The sequence below is a fragment of the Protopterus annectens genome, chromosome 3.part0 (genome assembly GCF_019279795.1).
Source record: "Protopterus annectens isolate FY-2018-M chromosome 3.part0, PAN1.0, whole genome shotgun sequence".
NCBI lineage: Eukaryota > Metazoa > Chordata > Ceratodontiformes > Protopteridae > Protopterus > Protopterus annectens.
In genome coordinates, this window is record NC_056731.1 from 883,083,422 (window position 1) to 883,104,788 (window position 21,367).

General features: G+C 41.6%; 1 protein-coding gene across 1 annotated transcript in view; it reads right to left on the reverse strand.

Annotated features, from left to right (window-relative positions):
- Positions 1–21,367, reverse strand: part of ANKH (ANKH inorganic pyrophosphate transport regulator) — a 1,474,332-nt gene that overhangs the window by 491,685 nt on the left and 961,280 nt on the right. The window contains exon 5 of the mRNA XM_044065217.1: positions 8,954–9,124. Coding sequence (XP_043921152.1) covers positions 8,954–9,124 — 171 coding nt within the window. The remainder of the gene's footprint in view (positions 1–8,953; positions 9,125–21,367) is intronic.

The following is a 21,367-nucleotide window of genomic DNA, read 5'->3' on the forward strand; positions in this document are numbered from 1 at the left end:
AATGGCTGTATTTCAATCAAATCATTATTACGTCCATAAAGTCAAATATTTATGAAAGTATTGGTTTTGGTTTTTGATAGATGAACATACTGATTATTTTAGATCCCCTTGTTCAAGTATTAGTTATATATATATTCCATAAGTATATTAATAAGTCATTAGGATTAACTTATAAGTATATTAAGAAGTTATAATGGAAAATTTTCACATGATTTTAAATGAGTTTAATTTTATCCAGTATTTATTCAGTATTTAATTAATTTTTTACTATGTGTCTTTTCTTCCATGTGCATATACATTTTATATATTATTTCTATATATTATTATACCAGGTAGAGTTCAAGCAATATTAATTTATTTATAGCTTTAATAAGTTGAAAAAAGTACATAAAAGGAAAGTTATAAGGTCTTGGTGATAGCAATATTTTAATACTTTTTTCAAGTTTTCAAGTTTTTTTTTTTTAAAGTAATTTAAGATTATTTTACAAGTAATTGTCGATTATAACATTTTCATGAGTAAATTTCGTTAGCATTTTTTATGGTGTTACATGGGATGTAAATATAATATGTAAACATTTGGTCAATGTAACTTTAAGGAACGGTGAGTGGTTTTGGCGCCACAAAAGTTATTTAAACAGTGGAACAGTTACATGCTTTAGTTCTGATGAAGACCAGCTGATTTGGTTGAAAGCGCTTAACTTTGTATCGCCCTACGCTTTTTCTGTTGTGTTTTTTGTCGTATCAGTACGTATTGTTGTTTTAATAAATTGTGGATATACCATTTTCTTTGGCAGTCGTGGGCACTTATTGGTGGAACCGGAGAACAATTGGTAATAGTGTGGATATATTTATATTTTTATTCCAGTGTCCTAGAATCCCTATCAGAGGGGACAGGGTTTTTTTTGCAGTGGAAGCCTTGACCCCTTTGGAACCCTGAGAAATTGTTTCTGGGTCAGCAGCAGGGTTTTTATATAGAAATTTATGAGAGTCTGGAACCCTGTAGTATCTGTCTGGCTTAGCAGGTGCAGGGGGTAAAGAGTCAGGAGACAGGCCGGACTCTGAAAAAACATCATCTACAATGTCTAGAACAGGTGGAATAGCAAGAGGTCTGTGCTGAGGTAGTAAAAGAAAGTCTCTGAGCCTTTTCTTAGATTCTGAGTAATCTTGGCTCTCCCAGTGAAAATGCTCCCTCATGGTATGCAGGATTTCCCCAAAAGAATAATCCTCAGGAGGAGAGGCTGAAGGAATAGATTCTTCAGCATCAGAATCCTCACAGGGAGGAAAAGAGTATCCCTGTTCAGAAGAACAGTCAGAGGAAATTGAAACCTGATAAGAAGAGTCATATTCTGTCTCTTGCCTAGGCCTCTTATCAGGAGGGGGATGGGAACCCCTGATCAAAGTAATTAGGTCTTCGGCCATTTTAAGCATCTGTTTCTTAGGCATGGAAGTCTGTCCAGGAGAATGCTGTACTTGTTTGTCTTTAGAGCTGTTTTAGTCTGTCTTTGAAGCTGAGGTTGGCTTGACATATAATTGTGTAGGTCTGAAAACACCCTCAGAAGCCGATGCCTGCTCAGCGGCTCCGGACCCATCTGAGGGAATAGTTTCCGAGTTTCTGAGAGTCCAATACATTGAGTATCCAGAGGCCTAGTCGGCTCCACGTGTGAGTCGGAAGCGGCCTATGGCTCTGAGGTAGTGGGCGTCAGGGGCTGCGAAAGCGCCTCACTGAGAACCAGCGAACTGGCGCCTGGCCTAGCGGGGGCCTCATTGTCGGTTTTGGACGTCGGATGCCTGTCCTTTTCCTTTTCTTTGCACTTTTTACAAACTCTGGTTGTCGGCTGTTCTGACAGCATTATATAATTAAACCTTCGGCCAAAGTAATGAAAGGCAAAATCGTACTGACGTTTAATAGTGCGTTGGTTAAATCTAGCACAAAACAGACAGCTAGCAACATAGTGATCAGGGCCTAGGCAAGGAATACAGTAAGAATGAAAATCCTTATGAGGTATTTGCTTCCCACAAGAAATACATTTGTTAACTTTTTCTGACATCGGTCTGGAACAAGAAAAAAGTTTCCCCAACGGGGTACTTAGCTTTAATGAAGACTTCGGATCTGAAATTCGATTTTGAAAATCTCAAGAGTCGGCCGACCGGCACTTGTGAACTGCTTTTGCTTTGGGCACCACGCGGCAAGAAAGACTGAAGAAAATGGTGTCAGCTGCATCTTTTATACCCCTGGCGCACTGACGTCAGGGAAGAGGCGACAGCAACCGACGCCGGACCAAGACTTTGGAATTCAGGCTGACTGTGGGTAGCCTGCCAGCAGCGTAACCCAAGAGTACTGACTGCAACAGTGAAACATGATGAACATCCATGAAATTCATGGTTTTGCTCATTATTTCTGCCTCAAGGTATGGCTCTTGGTAGGCATCCTTTCTGGAAAGTCTCAGAGCTATGTCATTTTTTTCTCTCCCAAACTCCTGGTTCCTCTGCTGCTGAGGGTTTCACTTGACCTACATCTGCCAATGAGTCTTCTACAGTCCAATAAAGGAATGATGTAGTGTCTCAATGTGGACACCCCCAGCTGTGACAGATTTACCTTCTCTCCTACTCTCCTGCAGTTTTTTTCTCTCACTTTAGGCCTGAAATGGTCAGTGACATTAAAGGAAGCATTAATAAATGTAAAGCCTTGGAATGTATTATAACTGACCTTAAACTGTGACATCAAAAATCTAGTTAGATTTGACCCCCAATAGTTTGGCTTGGCAAAGATAAATCCTATGACCTTAATCTGTGAAATTTCTTCAAAAGGGTTATACAGATGATGGCCATGCAGTGCACTTGGATGATTTTGACCAGGCCATGGCCGTAACAACTACTCCTTATTCTGGCATCATACAAAATGTAAATACTTAAACAGACCAATATGTGGTAAGATGGATAGTAAACTTTTTGAAATATATAACCCGCACACTGTAAGTTGCAGGTGCCTCATCAGAAAATATGAAAGTGATCAGCGATGAGCTTGGTGCTGGGATGTCTTTTTGGAATTTACTCCTTAGACCTCCAGGCAGAGAGCCAAAACCTCTGGTTAACAAAGTTTGTAGTCGATTGCAAACCAGGTTTTTTTATTAAGTCACCATATGACACCAAACCCTCCAGAATCTACTCTCGCTATTAAACTTTTGGTTTAATAACATGGGCTCAATCTAAATGCTAAACCCAGTACTCCTATACTGTCTACAAAACACACTCCTCAACAAACAAAAATGGAGCTAGAGATGTAGATACTCAGGTTGATAGCTTCTTCTCTTCTGACCATCATGTGACAATAGTGGTCAGGAAACCTTTTTATTTATCACACCTAATTGCTAGAAGAATATAATTAAAGTCTAACGGGGTAATCACTCTCTTCTACTCAGTATTGATCAGGCCAGTTGAGTACATCATTCCTTTGTGTTGTAGAGGGCCTAAAGTCCCTGAACTACTAAAACAGGCTTGGAAGCTCTATCCCTTTATTTAGTGCCTTACAGACTTTTGAGAGGAGATCTCTGTCTCACTTACTGTACCATTAGCAATCTCATTGTCCTGGACCATCTGTTCCTCCACAAGTCCAGTATCTACACCAGCACTAGAACCATTTACCTAAATCTTCACCGACAGATAGATAAAACATGGTAGAGGAACACGTTTACAGCCCAGAGCTTCAAAAACCTCTGGAGTAAACTTCCCTGTAGTGCTAAGCACTACAACTTACCATGTTCTTTTAAACAAACTAGATGACTGGATGGGCATCCACAAATTTACACCAGGACTGACTGTAATCATCCTCCTTTAGAAAGGTTGTGTGGTCTGACAGCATTGGCAAGGTGAGAACGGTTATGAGAGTCAGTGGCCTTGAACATCTATGAATAAAGGATACCTTGAAATTTTCACCAGTCAGTTTAAGCACAGCCAGCCATGACAGCAGACAGTACCATCTGTACTCCAAGCCCTTGTTACTCCACCTGCAGTGTTATGAGCCAGATTCTTGGGATGGATTCTGAAATAATAGCTGCTTCCTAAGAAGCCAACTTCATCTTAAAGCCAAATTCATCCTCTGGCAACTGCTCCAGCATTTTCTCAGCTCAATAGAAAATGTGGATGATGCATACACACATTTCTAATAAATAGATCTATTAATGAAGGAATCTTCCCTTCTGTCTGGAAGATATCTCACATTATCCCACTACGCAAAGGGGGGAAATGTAATGACCTTTCAAACTATCGCCCAATAGCACTACTATCACCTCTAGCCAAAATTATGGAGAAATGTATCCACAAACAACTTCTTAACCACCTTCTCCAAAACAGTCTACTTGCTAACAGCCAGCATGGATTCAGACCTTCCCACAGTACTACCACTGCCTTACTCTCCTTTATCAACACCATCAACCACAACAGCAACAACAATTATCATCTTCAGTCTTCATTGACTTATCTAAAGCCTTTGACATGGTTAATCATAAACTCCTCCTACACATACTAAAATCTCTCTCACTTGACACCCCTTCCTTAACTTGGTTCACATCTTATCTTGACAACCGTCAGCAGGCAGTACTCTGGAAGAATTCACTATCTAATCTCCTACCTATCTCTTTAGGCATACCTCAAGGGTCTATACTAGGCCCCCTCTTATTTTCAATCTTTATTAATGACCTCCAATCAGCTATCCCTAACACCGCTTGCATACAATATGCAGATGATTCTACTATAATCTGCACTGCCACCTCTCAAAATGAACTTCAGTCTCTTACCCAAAAAGCCTTTTCTTCTGTTGAAAAATGGTTCTCTGATCGTTGCCTTCTCCTCAACCCCAAGAAAACCAAACTGTTACTGTTCCCACCTACCCGTAAATGTACACCACTTAATTTCTCTCTCACATCCAATGATAGCACTCTCATTTCTCCTGACGCAACAACAAAATTACTAGGAATAACTGTTGACAACAATCTAAGCTTTGACTCACACATCAACAACACAATAAAAGTAGTTAACAAAAAAATTGGTTCCCTCTACAGAATCAAACCCTACCTTACACATGAAACAAGAACCATCTTAGCTAGATCTCACCTCATCTCTACTCTTCTATATGCCTGCCCCATCTATACTAATCTCTCCAAAAGCAACCTGAAGAAACTTGCTACATCCTACTATAATATTGCTAGATTCGCTACAGGATCCCAGTTTCAAACTCAACACTGCCTGAACCTAAGACAACTAGGTTGGCTTGAATTTACCAACAAATTAATACTTCAACAGCTCTTAATAGCTCATAAAATTCTACACCAACCAACTAAAATACCAATACTCTCTAACCTTGTTATACCTTACAAGAACATGAAACAGCTACGCTCCTCAAACAAACTACTGATTTATACTCCCAAACCTAATAACTCAGCAGGGGACTGCCTCTTTTCCAACTCTGTTGGAAAAATGTGGAACAAACTACCCTCTGATATCACATCTTTGTCTACACTCTCACTTTTAAAAGACAACTAACTATGCATCTCAATAGTCAATGGCTTTGCCCCTGTACCAACCCAGATTAACTTTCCCTCTTACTCTGTCTCTTTTTCTTACCCTACACCCTCATAACTTTCCTTTTCTTAATATCTATGTAGTGAAATGTTATCTCATATACACAGTACTACCACGGTAAAAAAAAATATATATATATATATATATATATTTTTTATTATTATTTCTTTGTATAAAGACATTAGAACTTTTTTCTCCTTGTTTGCTACTATCATAGTTGTACATTGCATATATTGTCTAACTTTGTTTTTTAAATTCTAATCTTGTATGGTCTATTCTGTATAAACAATGTAATATTCCATTGGAGCTTTTCTCCCCGGGCCTCTATTGAAAATGGACATATATCCAGTTAGACTAGCCCGGTCAACAAATGTAAAATAAATGTAAAACAAATAAATAAATAAATAAATTTCCCATAGTGATTCAGAGTCCTGAATTCCTTGTTAGGGGGTGAATCACTGGGTGTTGGGAGCAGGCTCCTTCTTTATGGCCACTACAATGGCAATGGAATCTAAGACCAGGGTCTACACCAAAGAGTCCTAATCCTTAGGTGGCTGAAGGTTTCCATCTCCTGGAAATGGGGCCCACCAAAATGGGATCTTTCCATGCTCCCCTGATTACAACAGAAATCATCCTGTCCTCTGGGGGCACCAACCAGGAAGTTGAGGAAGCAGACTAGAAAGCCCGCTGTAACATCTTCAAAGGAGATGAAGGTAAGTTAGAGGGCCATGGCTCTCATTTACATATCAGCTATACAATTTCCACAAACATGGACTCATCTGGAGGGAATGCTGGTGAAGCACCTTTGTCCTCAACTTCTGTATCTGGGATAGGCAACTCCAGGGGGAGTCAATGTGCTTCCTCTTGCATGTGTTCTTCATTGATTTCCTTTGTGGAGACAGGTTTGAGGATCAAGAGACAGCAGAGGAAGAACCAGGCCTTTGATAACCCCGTTTTATGGGGTTGGGGATTGACATAATGGTTAAGGTTTCTACCTCACAGACACAAGGTACAGCGGTTTGATTCTCACCGCCGAGGAAAACTGACTAGGCCTGAAATGGCCCACAAGGGCAACTAGCCTAGTACTTGCCTATTAATCTATGGAAAGGAGGGGCAATAAGTGATAAGGAAGGGGTGACATATATAAGGCAAATATAATTTTAAGCCCAATTTTCTGACTGGAGGTTGACATAATGGTTAAGGTGTTTACCTCACACAGGCAAAGTACGTGGTTTGAATCTTACCCTTTAGAGAAACTGGCTAAGCTTAAAATGTTCCACAAGGACAGCAAGCCTACTGCCTACCTAAGAAAATACTAATTCTTTTAGAGTGGCTTGTTGGTTTAGGGATATGGGTATAATTCTTTCTATGGCTGTGAAAGGTTCCAGGTTCAAATCCCAGAAAAGCCCAGTGTAATGACATCTTTAGAAACTTTTCAATCTTATGTCCACAGGTTGTTAGGGAGAAGAGACTGCAAGAGTGCAGTGAACAAGACCTTTGGCATTGAAGGGAACCCTTGTACAGAAATGTGCAATGCCAACAAAAGGGGTCAATATCAAAATCCCAGTCTGTACCAAGAACTCTGGCACTAGTGGAGCTGACCTGACTCCATTAAGCATAGATGCCTGCAATGAAAAATTAATTGGCAGCAAAAGGTCAGCCATTACTCACAATGACAGGTCCACTATTCTCAACAATGGCAACAACCGCCTCACCCCCCAAAACTGAAGGCTGTGCGTGTACAGACAGTACTGGTTCCGTCATGAGCCTGAAATCCGCAGCTCTAATCCCAGGAACTAAGAAGGAGTTTGGCTCCAAACTAAATGGCAGTGATCCAGTAAGCATAAGTGGTAGTGTCAATGCAGGAAGAATGGACTATGAACAATAACGTTGACCACATAGTATGCCAAAGCAGCTATCATCACTGTCTACAGTACTGGTTAGGTGCTCTCAATTCCTGTCACAACTGGCACCAAAACAGTGTCTTATGAGAAATGAAAGGTAACTGAGACAAGAGAAAGCTGAATCCCTGACCTCCCTGGATATACAGAGGGAAGAGATCACTCTTATTTTCACCTGTAGTTGTACAGCAGCCTTCATCATTTTAGAAGAATAAATGCTCAGAGTAACACTTTTATGACCCAAAACAGACTTAGTAGACCTAATGGACCTAGCAGAGGGAGACAAGCTAATCTTCATACAAATCTTAGGACTATTCTTATCTGAAATAATCAAAGTAGGAACCTCATTCACGCTAGAAACTGACTCCCTATCTTCCTGCCTGGGCTTCTTCACAAACACAAAAGCTGAATGGGACTGAACTATAGCTTCCTTTGCAATCACACCTTTCTCAATGGACCTGGGATTCTGAAAGTCTGACTGTGGTTCCCTAGGATGCAGGGAGGAGGAAAATTCATCATCATCCTCTCCTTTGGTAAAAAGCCTTTAAATACCAGCTTGTCACATTTCTTAAGAGTTCTCTTGTCAAAGGTGTCACAAACGTCTCAAACATGTTACAAGTGCTGTGAACCCAGACAGATCACGCACACACATGGTGGTCATCAGGAGGTATTTTGTGACCACATTTCTCTTGTTGTTTAACACTAGATGAGTTTTTAATACTGGGAAAACGTATCCAAAAACACACAGAGACTTGCTAACCTAAACAAAGTTAAATATAGCAATCACTACATGATAAATGCTATGGAGTAGATGATAAGACTCAGAATTTGAAATCACGACCTAAGATGGTAACAATCACATCTGTATCAAATCAGTTTAAATTCAACCAGAATTTTACTAGAAACCACAAAAATAATTTTATCTCACTTGACAGAAGTTAACCCACGAGAAGCCGAAACTTCAATGAAAACGGGACACTAGCCATGATCAAAAATGCAAAACAAGAAGCCTGAGGCCATCTTCAGTAGGATGTCAACAGCAGCAAAGGAAATCTAAACAGAAAGAAGATCAAGGTGCATTGTGGGTAGGGGGAGTATCTGCATGCTGAGCTGACTTAATTCTGCAGCCGTGTTCTATATGTGTTGATGAGGCTAGACTGGATCATCCTAGATCTCAAGTGCTAATCCCATGCAAGGGTCCTATGAATTAAAATCATTCTGTTTTCTATATGAAACTGTACAGTTTAGCCAGTGGTTCATACAGTACTACTACCAACATTTCAAGCATCCAGGGCACTAGGTCATTCACAGTTTCTATGCGTCTTTGCCAAGCTGCCCCAACAAGTTGTAAGAGTATAATATCACTATAATATTTATATATAAACTGAATTTAATAATCACATTCTTTACAAGCAGTCGTAAATTCAGCAATGTTAGAAAGATTCAAAAAGAAGAGTCTTCAGCATTAAACTTACTCCTAGTTCAGGTCCACTCCTGTCAGGAAGCATGTCATGAATGTGCTTGTAGTAGCCAAGTCCCAAAATGGTACAGCGAACCAGGGCCCCCATGTACAAGGAGAGGACAGGAATGAGAAGTGGCTGTATACACTCCAAGTGACTGTGCAGCAAAATGGCTACAAAAACAACCTGTAAAACCCAAAAAAACAGAATGTGTTTTAAGATATTAAAACATAGCTGCATATTCTATGGCAGTAGATAATTCTTACAAAGCACATTCCATTTAAACTGCAGGCCCTAGTTAATTCACATGCTTGCATACCATAAACATATCTTATATATTTGTAAGCATTGTTAAATTCTATTTTTTGATCCAACAAATTCATCAGTAAGGCTGTTCCATGCACCCTCACCTTCATGTACAAGAAAGCATCTCATCAAATTGTTAGGAATCACCTACCACCTGTCTTCAAACAGGCTCCTCTTATTCTTACACAGACTTTCTAAAGCACTCACTGAGTCACACAGACTAAAGGCAGATTGCCCATGGAGAGCCTTGAGTAGATAAACTTAAACTTGTAAAATAACTGTAAAAGGTGCTACCTGTCACTGAAAATGGCAGCTTTTCCTAACAAATGGAAGCCACTTGGTTATAAAACAAACCTTTTCTTTTAGTTATTAATGCATTAAACATTCAGTTTTTGTCTCCATAACTTCTGCTATTAAATGAAGTGATGCATATATCGTGTTCGGAAATGACATAAACTAGAGTATACAGTTTAGCACTAAAACAGTTTAAGTAAGACTCAGATTAAAGTCCATTGCATCTCATTTGAAAATAAATCTTTGGATATGCTGCAGGCAATACGAACATACTGACAGTTAACAAAGAAATGCCCCATGGAAAGTCTGTCTAATCTGTGTGACAAAGGTGCACAGCAACATCCTTCCTTTAACGTTTGCTGAATTACAGAAAAAAGCAGCTGGCAACTAACATAACATAATTTTAAAAAAATAAAAATTGCCAGTAACAGGACAACTAGAGGTGCAGCTGCTATTGTTGCTGCCTCACAGCTCATGGCTCTTCACACCCATCCTTTGGAAGTTGTTGCTTAGTCAGTTATTCAAGGTGTATGTGTGTGGTGGTGGTGGGGAGGGGTTACACAGCTGATGGGAACATTAGAAACATTTGGATTTATGAGATTTTTTATATCTGTTGCAAACTGTTCACTTAACTACCTGTTTTCTTGATGTCTTAACTGTACCACTAGAAGTGTTTGTTGTCTTTAATCGGATATCTGAGGTGCAAGAGTGGTTCTTTCATTCACTGCCCACGTATGAAGATTTAAGCACGGATCTGTGAGAATGTTCTGTTTTACCTGCTTCATTTCATCTAAAATTTTCAGAAACGGTCTTAGCAGTGAGGGGCAGACACTTAAGCTGTACAGACTGAGGTTCTATATGCAGTCTTATTTAAAGGTGCACACATTAACATTACTAGAAATAAATGAATAGCTAATAAACAACTATACAGTAGTCACATGAATAAAAAACAAAGTTTAGTCCTATAGTGCCTTGCCACAATGCCTTCCATGGAGGAAGGAGAACCACAGATACAATGTCATTAAATATAATTTAATTAATAATGAAGCAAGCATCAATAAAAACAATTAGATAAACATTATTATATTAGTAAATATTATTCAAAAAGTCTTTTTAATGCAATCTACATTTAATCCATTAGAAATCATTATATTAACCTTCAAAATGTAAAGACTTTTATAAATTGCAAATACTGCTTAACAGTTTCCCCAGATTTAAAATGAGCATCATTTTTTTCCAACATGGTAGCTTTAATTCCATCAACTATTCCATTATTGCTCTGACAAATGTGATCAGCCAAAGGGCTTGCTACACATTTTTTTTTTTTGTATTTCTTAAATGTTCGTGTCATGCTGCATGCCTTAACTCCCATAGCCACACAGTAGGATTGGCAGTTCTGTGAATACTCGCTTTAGTGCATGCACAACCTCCTGAATGAGGGGCTCACTGTTCATGCAGCATACAGCTAGTCGGGCATATATGCTGCATACGGTAGACAGGCTTCAGGTTTCCTCTCCCAGGAAGGGAGAGCCCATATTAGCCGTGCACTCCCATCCTTCCCATATATGGCAGTGCCCTTGCCTCCATTCGAGCATAGGTAGTCTGGGGAGCAGTATGTGTTTTATCACTCAGCACTAAAGTTTTTACCACCAATTTTGTCAAAACAGAACAATACCTAGACTCTTTCCACAAAGGGCAAACGTCCAGTCTGGTGGACCCCAGCCATTAACAAACTTTACAATAAGAGGAGAAAGCTATTACATGATAGAACAAAATCCATAAAAGGGAAGTCACCCCTGATCATTATTAGTAAAAAAATACGAGCACTCATAAAATCAACTAAGGCCAATTTTGAGAGAAAAATTGCCATGGATTCAAAGGACAATCATAAGACCTTTTTCAGCTATGTTAGGAACCTGGGTGGAAACTCACAGATATGCTCAGAATTAGTCCAAAATGATACAAAAATCACTGAACCCACAGACATTGCCAACATACTGGCAGACAGGTTCAGTGCAAACTTCACCCCTCTCCCCTAAAGGAGAGATAACTATCCCAGCCGAGTGTAGCCTCCCGGACATCTCAAATGCGCAGGTGAAAGCTGCTCTCTCTAAAGCTAAAAACACAGCATCAATGGGACGGATGGTGTCCCCGGCTGTGTGCTACACGAGCTAAATGAGGAATTAAACCCGCACATAAGGCAGCTGTTTAATCTCAGCCTTACCACAGGATACGTGCCCAAGGAGTGGCGTGACGGCAACTGTGGTCCCACTCCACAAAGGTGGCCTCTACGGACCCTGGTAATTACGCCCCATAAGCTTAACAAGTCTAGTCTGCAAAGCTATGGAGAGGATCATAATGGAGCTCATAAACAAAGATATAGGGACTTGCAGACATTGGACCCGACCCAGTTTGGCTTTGTCAAGGGAAGATCATGCCTTTTGAACTTGGTCGACTTCTTGAAATAGTCACCAAGGCCATTGATGAGGAAAGGCAGTCCATACAGCCTACCTTGACCTTGCAAAGGCTTCGGCACAATACCCCACTCGGGTATTGTAGAAAAACTTACCAGCTTAAATGTAAACCCATATGTCACAAGATGGGTTGCAAACTGGCTTAAGGACAGAACCCACAGGGTTAGAGTTGCTGGCGCTGTGTCAGACTCCAAGCGGTCACAAGTGGTGTCCCACAGGGCTCGGTCCTTGGCCCCTATTGTTTGGCATCTACTTCTCAGAAGTACAGGCCAACATGGGAGGACTTTGGCTGACAAAGTTTGCAGATGACTGCAAACTGGGCGCCATAGTGGAAAGTGCATCGGACACTGATATCCTTCAGAAGGGACTCACGGAAACAGATAGCTGGTGCCAGAGCCATGGCCTGAAGTTAAACGCCAAAAATGTATAGTCATACCCTTGGGAAAAACAAGGTAACCCCAAGCTACCATATAGGTGGCAATCCACTAAGCACAGAAGAGGTTATCAGGGACCTGGGGACCCAGGTTGACAGTGGCCTTTCTTTTGACACTCACATTGCTAAAGTGGTTAGAAAGACCTTCTACATTGCCCACCTGATCATGAAGGGATTCACATCCAGATCTAGTGAGGTCATTGTTCCCTGTACTCTTCACTTATCAGACCAATGATCGAGTACAATGCCCCATTCGGGATGTATCTCACCCGACATCTGCAGCAATTGGAGAGACCCCAAAAGTTCCTCACCAAAAGGATAAAGGGACTCCAAAATCTGTCATATGCTGCCAGATTGAAGAAACTCCAGCTCTATTCAGTCGCATACCGTCTGCTCAGAGGTGACATGTGCCTGACATACAAGGCCATGTCCAACCCGGAATTAATGGACATGCTCCACCTCAAAAATCCAAATCCACCAAAACCACTAGAGCAAGCGACTTAAACCTTAGCACGGATATAAATAGGACGTGTTGGAGGGATAGATTTATCACTCAGAGACTCCCTATGCTGTGGAATAAAATCCCGGTCCATGTGAGGCAGAGCACCTCGCTGACTCTGTTCAAGAGAAATCTAGACCTGTGGATGGGAGATCGTGGTTTACCCGGAATCATCTCTGGGTCACTGCTGGACAGAGGCACAACAAACTAATGGGCACAGTATTTTTTCATATAAGGGGTGGCGTAAGCCACAATAATTTGGGCTAGGCTTATAAATGCCTTAGGGCAGATAGCCTAGTATAAACCTATGAACCTATGAACCTATGAATACGTACATACTGGCAAATACAGCCTCACCACATGGTGAGTGCCTTTATACATTTGTGTATTCCTTGGAATATTAACAGGAGGCGGCAAACACTTACTCCATGTTAGTATTTCACTCAGATTTCTACCTTTATAGTATGTATTCCTGGGGCAGAATACAAAAAAATCATGTAAAGATTCAACAGATCTCAGTACTAACAATCATTTCTTAACAGTGGAGACAATATTATCAGATAAACATTAAAGTGAACAACAGCATAAAAGTGATTTTTGTCAAATTTGTTGTTTGTATAAACACAGTCAGTTCCTGTTATGACTCCTCAAAAAGTACAGTTGTGTACACTTACCATAAATGTAGATGTTCAAGTGTATTCACTGTTGCAGTCATCATACTTGGGTTATCTGCCTGAAGGTAACCCTCAGTCAGCCCGAATACCAGAGTCTTAGTATTTCTGCGTCGGATGCTGTCACTTCTTCCATGATGTCAGGTCGTCAGAGGTATAAAACAGGCAGCCAAAGCCATTACATCAGTTTTTCTTGCCCCAAATCAGGAGCCCCCAAACAGGGAGCTGGTATATGGTGGGGAACACCACCAAGGGGAACACCACCAGTAAAACGTAAAGACCAATGCCATTAGGAATGGCCATAGAGAGGAGAGGTAGAAAGAGAAAACTAGGGGGCTGGAGGGAGAGAAACCAGGACTGCAACAGTGAATACACTCGAACATCTACATTTATGGTAAGCGTACACAAGTGTACTATGTTCTTCATGTTTCAGTGTTGCAGTCATCACACATGGGTTGATTCCCAAAGCTGAGGAAGGGTGGAGGCAGTCAGGAAGTGTTAGGGCTGGCTAGTAGGTCTTGCAAGACTGCTGTAGCAAATCCAGCCCTGGATTTAGAAAAGATAAATAAGTGGTAATGCTTGATGAAGGTGTGTACAGAACTCCAGGTTGCGGCTTCCAGAATGTCCCTGGTAGGGACTCCCTGAGAAATGCTGTAGAGGTGGAAGTAACCCTAGTGGAATGTGTTCTTATCCCCTGTGGGGTAGGTTTTCCATGGTGTTTGTAGCAGAAATGGATGCAGTGTGCTATCCATTTGGAAACAGTTTGCTTTGAAATGGCCTTACCCTCTGCCCCTGTAGCAAAGCTGACTGGCAGCTGGTCAGATTTTCTGAAAGGCTTAGTCCTGTCAAGGTAGACCCTGAGATGTCTGTGTATGTCCAAGGAGTGCAGGATCCTTTCCCATTTATTAGGAGGGTTAGGGAAGAAGGTTAGCAAATGGATAGATTGGTTTAGAGCCACACTGGACACCACCTTAGGCATAAAGGATGGGTTAGTCCTGAGGGAAACCCTGTCAGCATGGAAAATAATGAAGGGTTCCACAGCCATTAGTGCCTGTAACTCAGACACTCTTCTTGCTGAAGGTATGGCTAAAAACAAGGCTGTTTTCCAAGAGAGGAATTTTAACTCTGCTGAAGCAGGAGGTTGAAAAGGGGGAAGTGTGAGCTTTTCCAGTACAAAGTTAAGGTCCCAAGCAGGGGTGGGTGCTCTCCTAGGGGGCCTTAAGTTGTTAGCCCCTCTCAGGAACTGTTTGATGAGAGGGTGACAAAATAGAAGTGGCTCAGTATTGTAATGAGCTGAGATGGCAGAGGCATGAATCTTAATGGAGGAGAAGAATAGGCCTGTGTGGAGTAGCTCTGCTAGGTAATCCAGGACTAGAGGTAAGGAAGGCACTGCTGTGTCCCTCCCTTGAGACTGATTCCAAGAACAAAATCTTTAACACTTTCAGCATAGGATTTCCTAGTACTAGGCCTTCTGGCTTCAAGAATGACGTCTAGCACCTGTTTGCTTAGGGTTGCTGGTGGGGTATTCAAGGGATAAGCCAGGCTGCAAGATTTAGGGTTTGCAATTCTGGATGCAAAATCTGTCCCTCCTGCTGAGACAGCAGGGTAGGAGTCTGGTGAAGGTGCCAGGGTGGCACTGTTGTCAGGCTGTGTAAGAAATGAGTATCAGTGCTGTCGTGGCCAGTCTGGGGTAATAAGAATTGCCCTTGGCCTGTCCTGTTTTATCTTGAGAAGTACTCTTGAGAGAAGGGGCAGAGAGGGGAAGGCATAAATTGAGAGGTTTTCCCATTGAAAGGATAGAGCATCCACCTTTCAGGCCCTGCTGTGAGGATTCCTGGTGCAGAATTTGCTCAACTGGTGGTACTCGGGGGAGGCAAAGAGGTCCACTTCCGGTGTCCCCCACCTCTGGGTCAGAAGGTTGAAGGTGTTGGGCTCCAATTAGCACTCGTGTGGGTCTTGGAGATTTCTGCTTAAGTCATCTGCCAGTGAATGTTGTTTGCCTGGCAGGAATTGGGCTTGTCAATGTACTTGGTTGCTCAAGGCTGTGTTCCACAGGGCCATGGCTAACCTGCAGAGTGGGTAAGAATGGGTTCCCCCCTGCTTGTTTATGTACCACATAACTGTGGTGTTGTCTGTTTTTATAAGCAGTTGTCCTGGAAGGATTAGGTATTTGAAAGCTGTCAGACCATTCTGTACAGCTAGCATCTCTTTTTGATTGATGTGCAGGAGAATCTGGCCTGGGCTCCAGTGGCCCTGAATGCATTTGCATGCCATGTGTGCCCCCCATGCATAGTCTGTTGTCAGGGTTTGGGCAGCGATGGGTTGAGTACAAAACAGTCCCTTGTTGTGGATACATGCTTCTGCTCACCAAAGGAACTCTGCCCTTAGACAAGGTATGATAGGAATAACTGTTTCCAGGTCCTGAGAATGTTGGCACCAAAGACTTTTTAAGTACCATTGAAGTTTCCTCATATGCAGTCTTGCATATGGAATTAGCAGAATACATGAAGCCATGAACCCTAGGGCTTGCAGTATTTTTCTTGCAGATAGCTGGGTTCTGGTGGCCATTTATTTGAAGTAGTTTGTCAGATAAACCTGTTTTTCAGAAGTGAGAAATACCATCTGGGAAGCTGTGTCCAAGCTTGTTCCCAGGAATACAATCTTTTGACTGGGTACCAGTTGAGATTTATTTTCATTGATGGTGTACCCCAATAAAGTGAGAAGGCTTTTTACAAATGTCAGGTGCTGAAGTAACAATGCCTAACTGTCCGCGTGAATCAGGCGTTCAAGTATAGGAGAATTTGGATATTTGTCTGCCTGCAGTATGCAATGGCTGGAGCCAAGCACTTTGAGAATACTCTTGGTGCAGTAGATAAGCCAAAGGGAAGTGCAGAGAACTGAAACGTAGACATTTCCTGCACGGCTCCTTTATGGGGATGTGCAGATAAGCTTCTTTTAAGTCTAGAGTGATTAACCAGGCATCCTTGGCTAGCACAGGGAGAAGCTGTTGCAGGGTAAGCATCTTAACTTTTGGGACCACCAGAAAAGTATTGAGAATTGAAAGATCCAGGATTGGGCACCAAGAGCCCTCTTTTCTGGGCACCAGGAAAAGTCTGGAGTAGAACCCCTGACCCCTTTGTTCCACTGCAACAGGTTGAATAGCTCTGATATTGAGCAGGGGAAGTACTTCCTTTTGAGCCTCTGCTCACTGGTTTGGAGGAAGGTCTGGAAACCCACTTGGGGTTGGCAGTGAATGGAAGCAGAATTTGTACCCCTGGGATACAATGTTTAGGACCCATCGGTCCTGAATAATGGACATCCAGTTTTTTGCATGAAGGGCAAGTTTTCCTCCTAGGGGCACAAGTAAATGGGCAGGGCTGGGAAGGATAACTGAAAAGTCATTATGAATTTTCCCATAAGTGGGCGGCTTACCACTTCCTGTTTTTGGGGTGGGGGCACTCCATTGTTTAGATCTCTGCATACCCTGAGACTGTAGTCTAGTTGGCCTGTTTCCCCTGGGTCTGGTCTGGGAAGGCCTGGAAGGGCTGGGAAGGACCAGTTTTTAGAAGGCCAATGCCTACTGACTCTAGGTGGTTGCACTCGTAAGAAGTATCTGACAGTTTGCAGAGATTTAGCTTTTTCTTCCATCTTTCTAAAAACATCTTCTGCTTTGGGGCCAAAAAAACAGTCCTTATTTAAAGGAGCATCTAGTAATTTGGATTTGACATGATCTGGCAAGGTCTGTTCCTTCAGCCAAGCATGTCTTCTCAGTACAGACCCAGTGATTGCAGCCCTGCAAGATGCTTCTAGGCCATCAAAGTCACACTGCAAGGTATGCTTACTAACTTGATTTGCAGAATGTATTAGCTCTTGTAAATCTTTATTTTCTGCACAATCTGGAAATAATACCATTTTTTGTTTAACTGGTTCCATAATATGTTGCTGGTACTTCAACATGTGAAACTGGCAATTCAATGCTCAGATGGCAAGAGTTGCAGAGGTATATACCTTCTTACCCCATCTGTCTAAAGCTCTGGAATTCCTGTCCGAAGGGGTAGGATATTTGGCTGTAGTAGCCTTAATACCTTTAGGTCCCTGGGAAAGGTTCTCTGCAACTGCAGTAGGATTCTTGAAGAGAAATTTGTGGGAATCAGGTACTCTGTAGTACCTTTCAGGTTTCCTAGGAGCCAGGGGCAATGTATCTGGAGTAAGACTGGATTCCATAAAAACATCATCTATAATATGCAGAACAGGGGCTATAGCTAGAGGCCTGTGCTGAGGCAACTCAAAATTCTCTATGTCTGTTTTTGGACTGAGGGTAGTCTCGGCATTCCCAGTGGAAATGCTGTCTTAAAGTATGCAAGGTTTCACCAAAAGAAAAATCCTCTGGAGGGGAGGCAGAGGGAATGGATTTCTCTGCATATGAATCCTCACAAGCTGATAAGGGCATGTCCTGATAATCAGAAGGGTCAGAGTCATCAGACTCCTGGTCTGTAGAATCAGAAGGGAACTCAGTTCTTTGTCTCTTAGCAGGGGAAGGTTGGCTTACCCAAATTAGAGTAATAAGGTCTTCAGCATTTGTTTTTGTGGCATGACAGCTTGAGCATGCACTTTGGTCATCGGATTTCTAGGCGTAGTACATACTCTGGGCCTAAGAAACTCGGTCGGATTGGTTAAAAACGAAGTCATTGGTTTGATTCGAACATCGGTAGGATGGAATACACCCTCAGAAGCCAGTGCCTGCACAGCAGCTCCGGACCCATCCAAGGTAAAGACATCCGCAGGTTCCATAGTCGAAGAAGCATCTCACGGCATACAAATGGGTCTCAGCAGAGGCCTGCAAATCCATAGAAGCAGGCATCAGGGGCTGCAAAGGTGCCTCACTGAATACTGGCATACTGGCGACTAGCTTAACGGAAGTGTTGCCGGCAGTTTTGGACCTATGCGGTCTGTCTCTGTCTTTATCTTTATGTTTTTTCTGAAGATCGGTAGACGGATGGCTTATTGAAGCCATTTCGGAATACAGAGAACGAGAGTGAAAGAATTTAGTGACAAACATAGCCCAATGATGAATGGTTCGGGTGTTAAAAAAGGCACAAAACCGACAGCGAGGAACATCATGGTCTGGGCCTAAACAGGTGACGCAGTAAGAATGAAAATCTCTGTGAGATATTTGCTTTCCACAGGCAAGATAACTGTTAACTTTGTCTGACATTGGTGAGAGCAAGAAAAAAGGATCCCCAATGGGGTACTTAGCTTTAGAAGACTTCAGGATTATAAACTCAAATGAATATTTCAGGTAGCGGCCGACCGGCACTTGCAAACTGCTTCTGCTTCGGGCTCCTCCACGGCAAGAAAGACTGATGTAATGGCATCAGCTGCCTGTTTTAAACCCCTGACGACCTGCCTTCATGGAAAAAACCACAGCATCCGACACAGAAATACTAAGACTCTGGTATAAGGGCCGACTGAGGGCTACCTGCAAGCAGATAACCCAACTGTGATGACTGCAAAAGTGAAACACGAAGAACATCATTCAAATCATCAACAGCTAGTAAAAGATTATTATCCACTCTAGTAGCTGTCCAATAAGCATCCAAAAATTTTTAAGCATCTTATCCTCCTTTAATAAACATTTTAATCAATGCACCAACATCCTTCAAAAATTCCAAGTCTCACTATATAATCTACGTATTCTTAGGGATTTAGCTAAAGGGGAGCAGATAATACGTGTGAGGGATGATGGCTGGAAACATGATGGTAGTCTCTAGTAGGACTGGAAAACAAAACCCTATGGGGGCATACTGAGATGGCTGAGAACTAAATAGGAGCTCACAATACATCTTGGGTGAACATAAAGAAGAGGCTGAGGTGTAGCTTTCTTCACTTTACTAAGGACTCGCTGCTTGAAAACATAAGATATCTGAAACGCGGTTAGCCTACATAATTTTTTGTGTACTTACATTTTTAATAAACCATCAAACTGTATATGTGCACGCGTGCGCACACACACACACACATATATATATATGTACACATATATATAATACAGTGGATATAAAAAGTTTACACACCCCTGTTAAAATGCCACGTTTTTGTGATATAAAAAAATGAGACCACAATAAATCATTTCAAAACTTTTCCCACCTTTAATGTGACCTATAATCTGTACAATTCAATTGAAAAACAAACAAATCTGTTACAGGAAAAATATAAAAAATAAAAAAGCGTATAATACGCTTGTTGCATAAGTGTGCACACCCTTAAACTAATACTTTGTTGAAGTACCTTTTGATTTAATTACACCATTCAGTCTTCTTGGGTAGGAGTCTATCAGTATGACACACCTTGACTTGGCAATATTTGCCCACTCTTCCTTGATAAAGCACTCCAAATTGTTCAGATTGCAAGGGCATCTCTTGTGTACAGCCCTCTTCAGGTCACCCCACAGATTTTCTATTGGATTTAGGTCTGGGCTCTGCCTGGGCCATTCCAAAACTTTAATTTTCTTCTGGTGAAGCCATTCTTTTGTTGCTTTGGATGTATGCTTGGGGTCATTGTCATGGTGAAAGGTGAAATTCCTCTTCATCTTCCTAGCAGACAGCTTTGGGCCAAAAGTGACTGGTACTTGGAACTGTTCATAATTCCCTCCACCTTGACTAAAACCCCAGTTCCAGCTGAAGAAAAGCAACCCAAAAGCATGACACTGCCACCACCATGCTTCACCTTGGTGATGGTGTTCTTTTGATGATGCAAAGTGTTGTTTTTGAGCCAAACTTTCATTTTGGAATTGTGGCCAAAAAGTTCAACCTTGGTCTCATCAGACCATAATATGTTTTTCCCACATGCTTTTTGGAGACTTGATGTATTGTTTTGCAAATTTTAGCTGGGTCTGGATGTTTTTCTATGTAAGAATAGGCTTCCGTCTTGCAACCCAACCCCACAATCCAGGCATAAAGAGAATACAGGAGATTGTTGTCACATGTAGTACACAACCAGTACTTGCCAGAAATCCCTGAAGCTACTTCAATGTTGCTGTAGGTCTCTTGGCAGCTTCCATGACCATTTTTTGTCTTATCTTTTCATCAGTTTTGGAGGGATGTCCAGTTCTTTGCAACGTCTCTGTTGTCCCATATTTTCTCCACTTTTTGACGTCTCTGTTGTTCCATATTTCCCCACTTTTTGATGACTGTCTTCACTGATATAGCCAATGCTGTGGAAATTTTTTTGTACCCTTCAGAAATGAGATCCATCTGATGCTTTGTAAGCTCTCTGTGATCCATGGCTTTTGCTGTAGCAAGCAACTGAGTAAATGTCAGGAAAATACTAAAAAACTGCTGAAAGTGCCGACTGCACACAATAAGAGAACACTGGTAAAACCAAAAACAACTTTATTGTTGCAAACTGTAATACAAATAATCCCAGTAGAGGTAAGCGCTTTCGGCAAGTTCAAATAACCCGCCTTCATCAGACAATTAGTGAACAAGGGCAAATACGTTTTATACTTAACTGGTGAAACAATGGCCCAATGATTTAAAGGCACATGAGTAAATTAATAACGTGAGGTAACTTCTTTAAAACACTTGAAAAAAATAGAGAGTTACCAGCAACTATTAAAAAGCCATGACAGGCGATGCTTTACATTGCTGTATTACATTAAATTAAATGATGTCAGACATTCATGAACCAGAACAAATGTACTGAAAATACATAAAAGGTGTTCTTTAAAGTAGTGCAGCAATAAAATGAAAA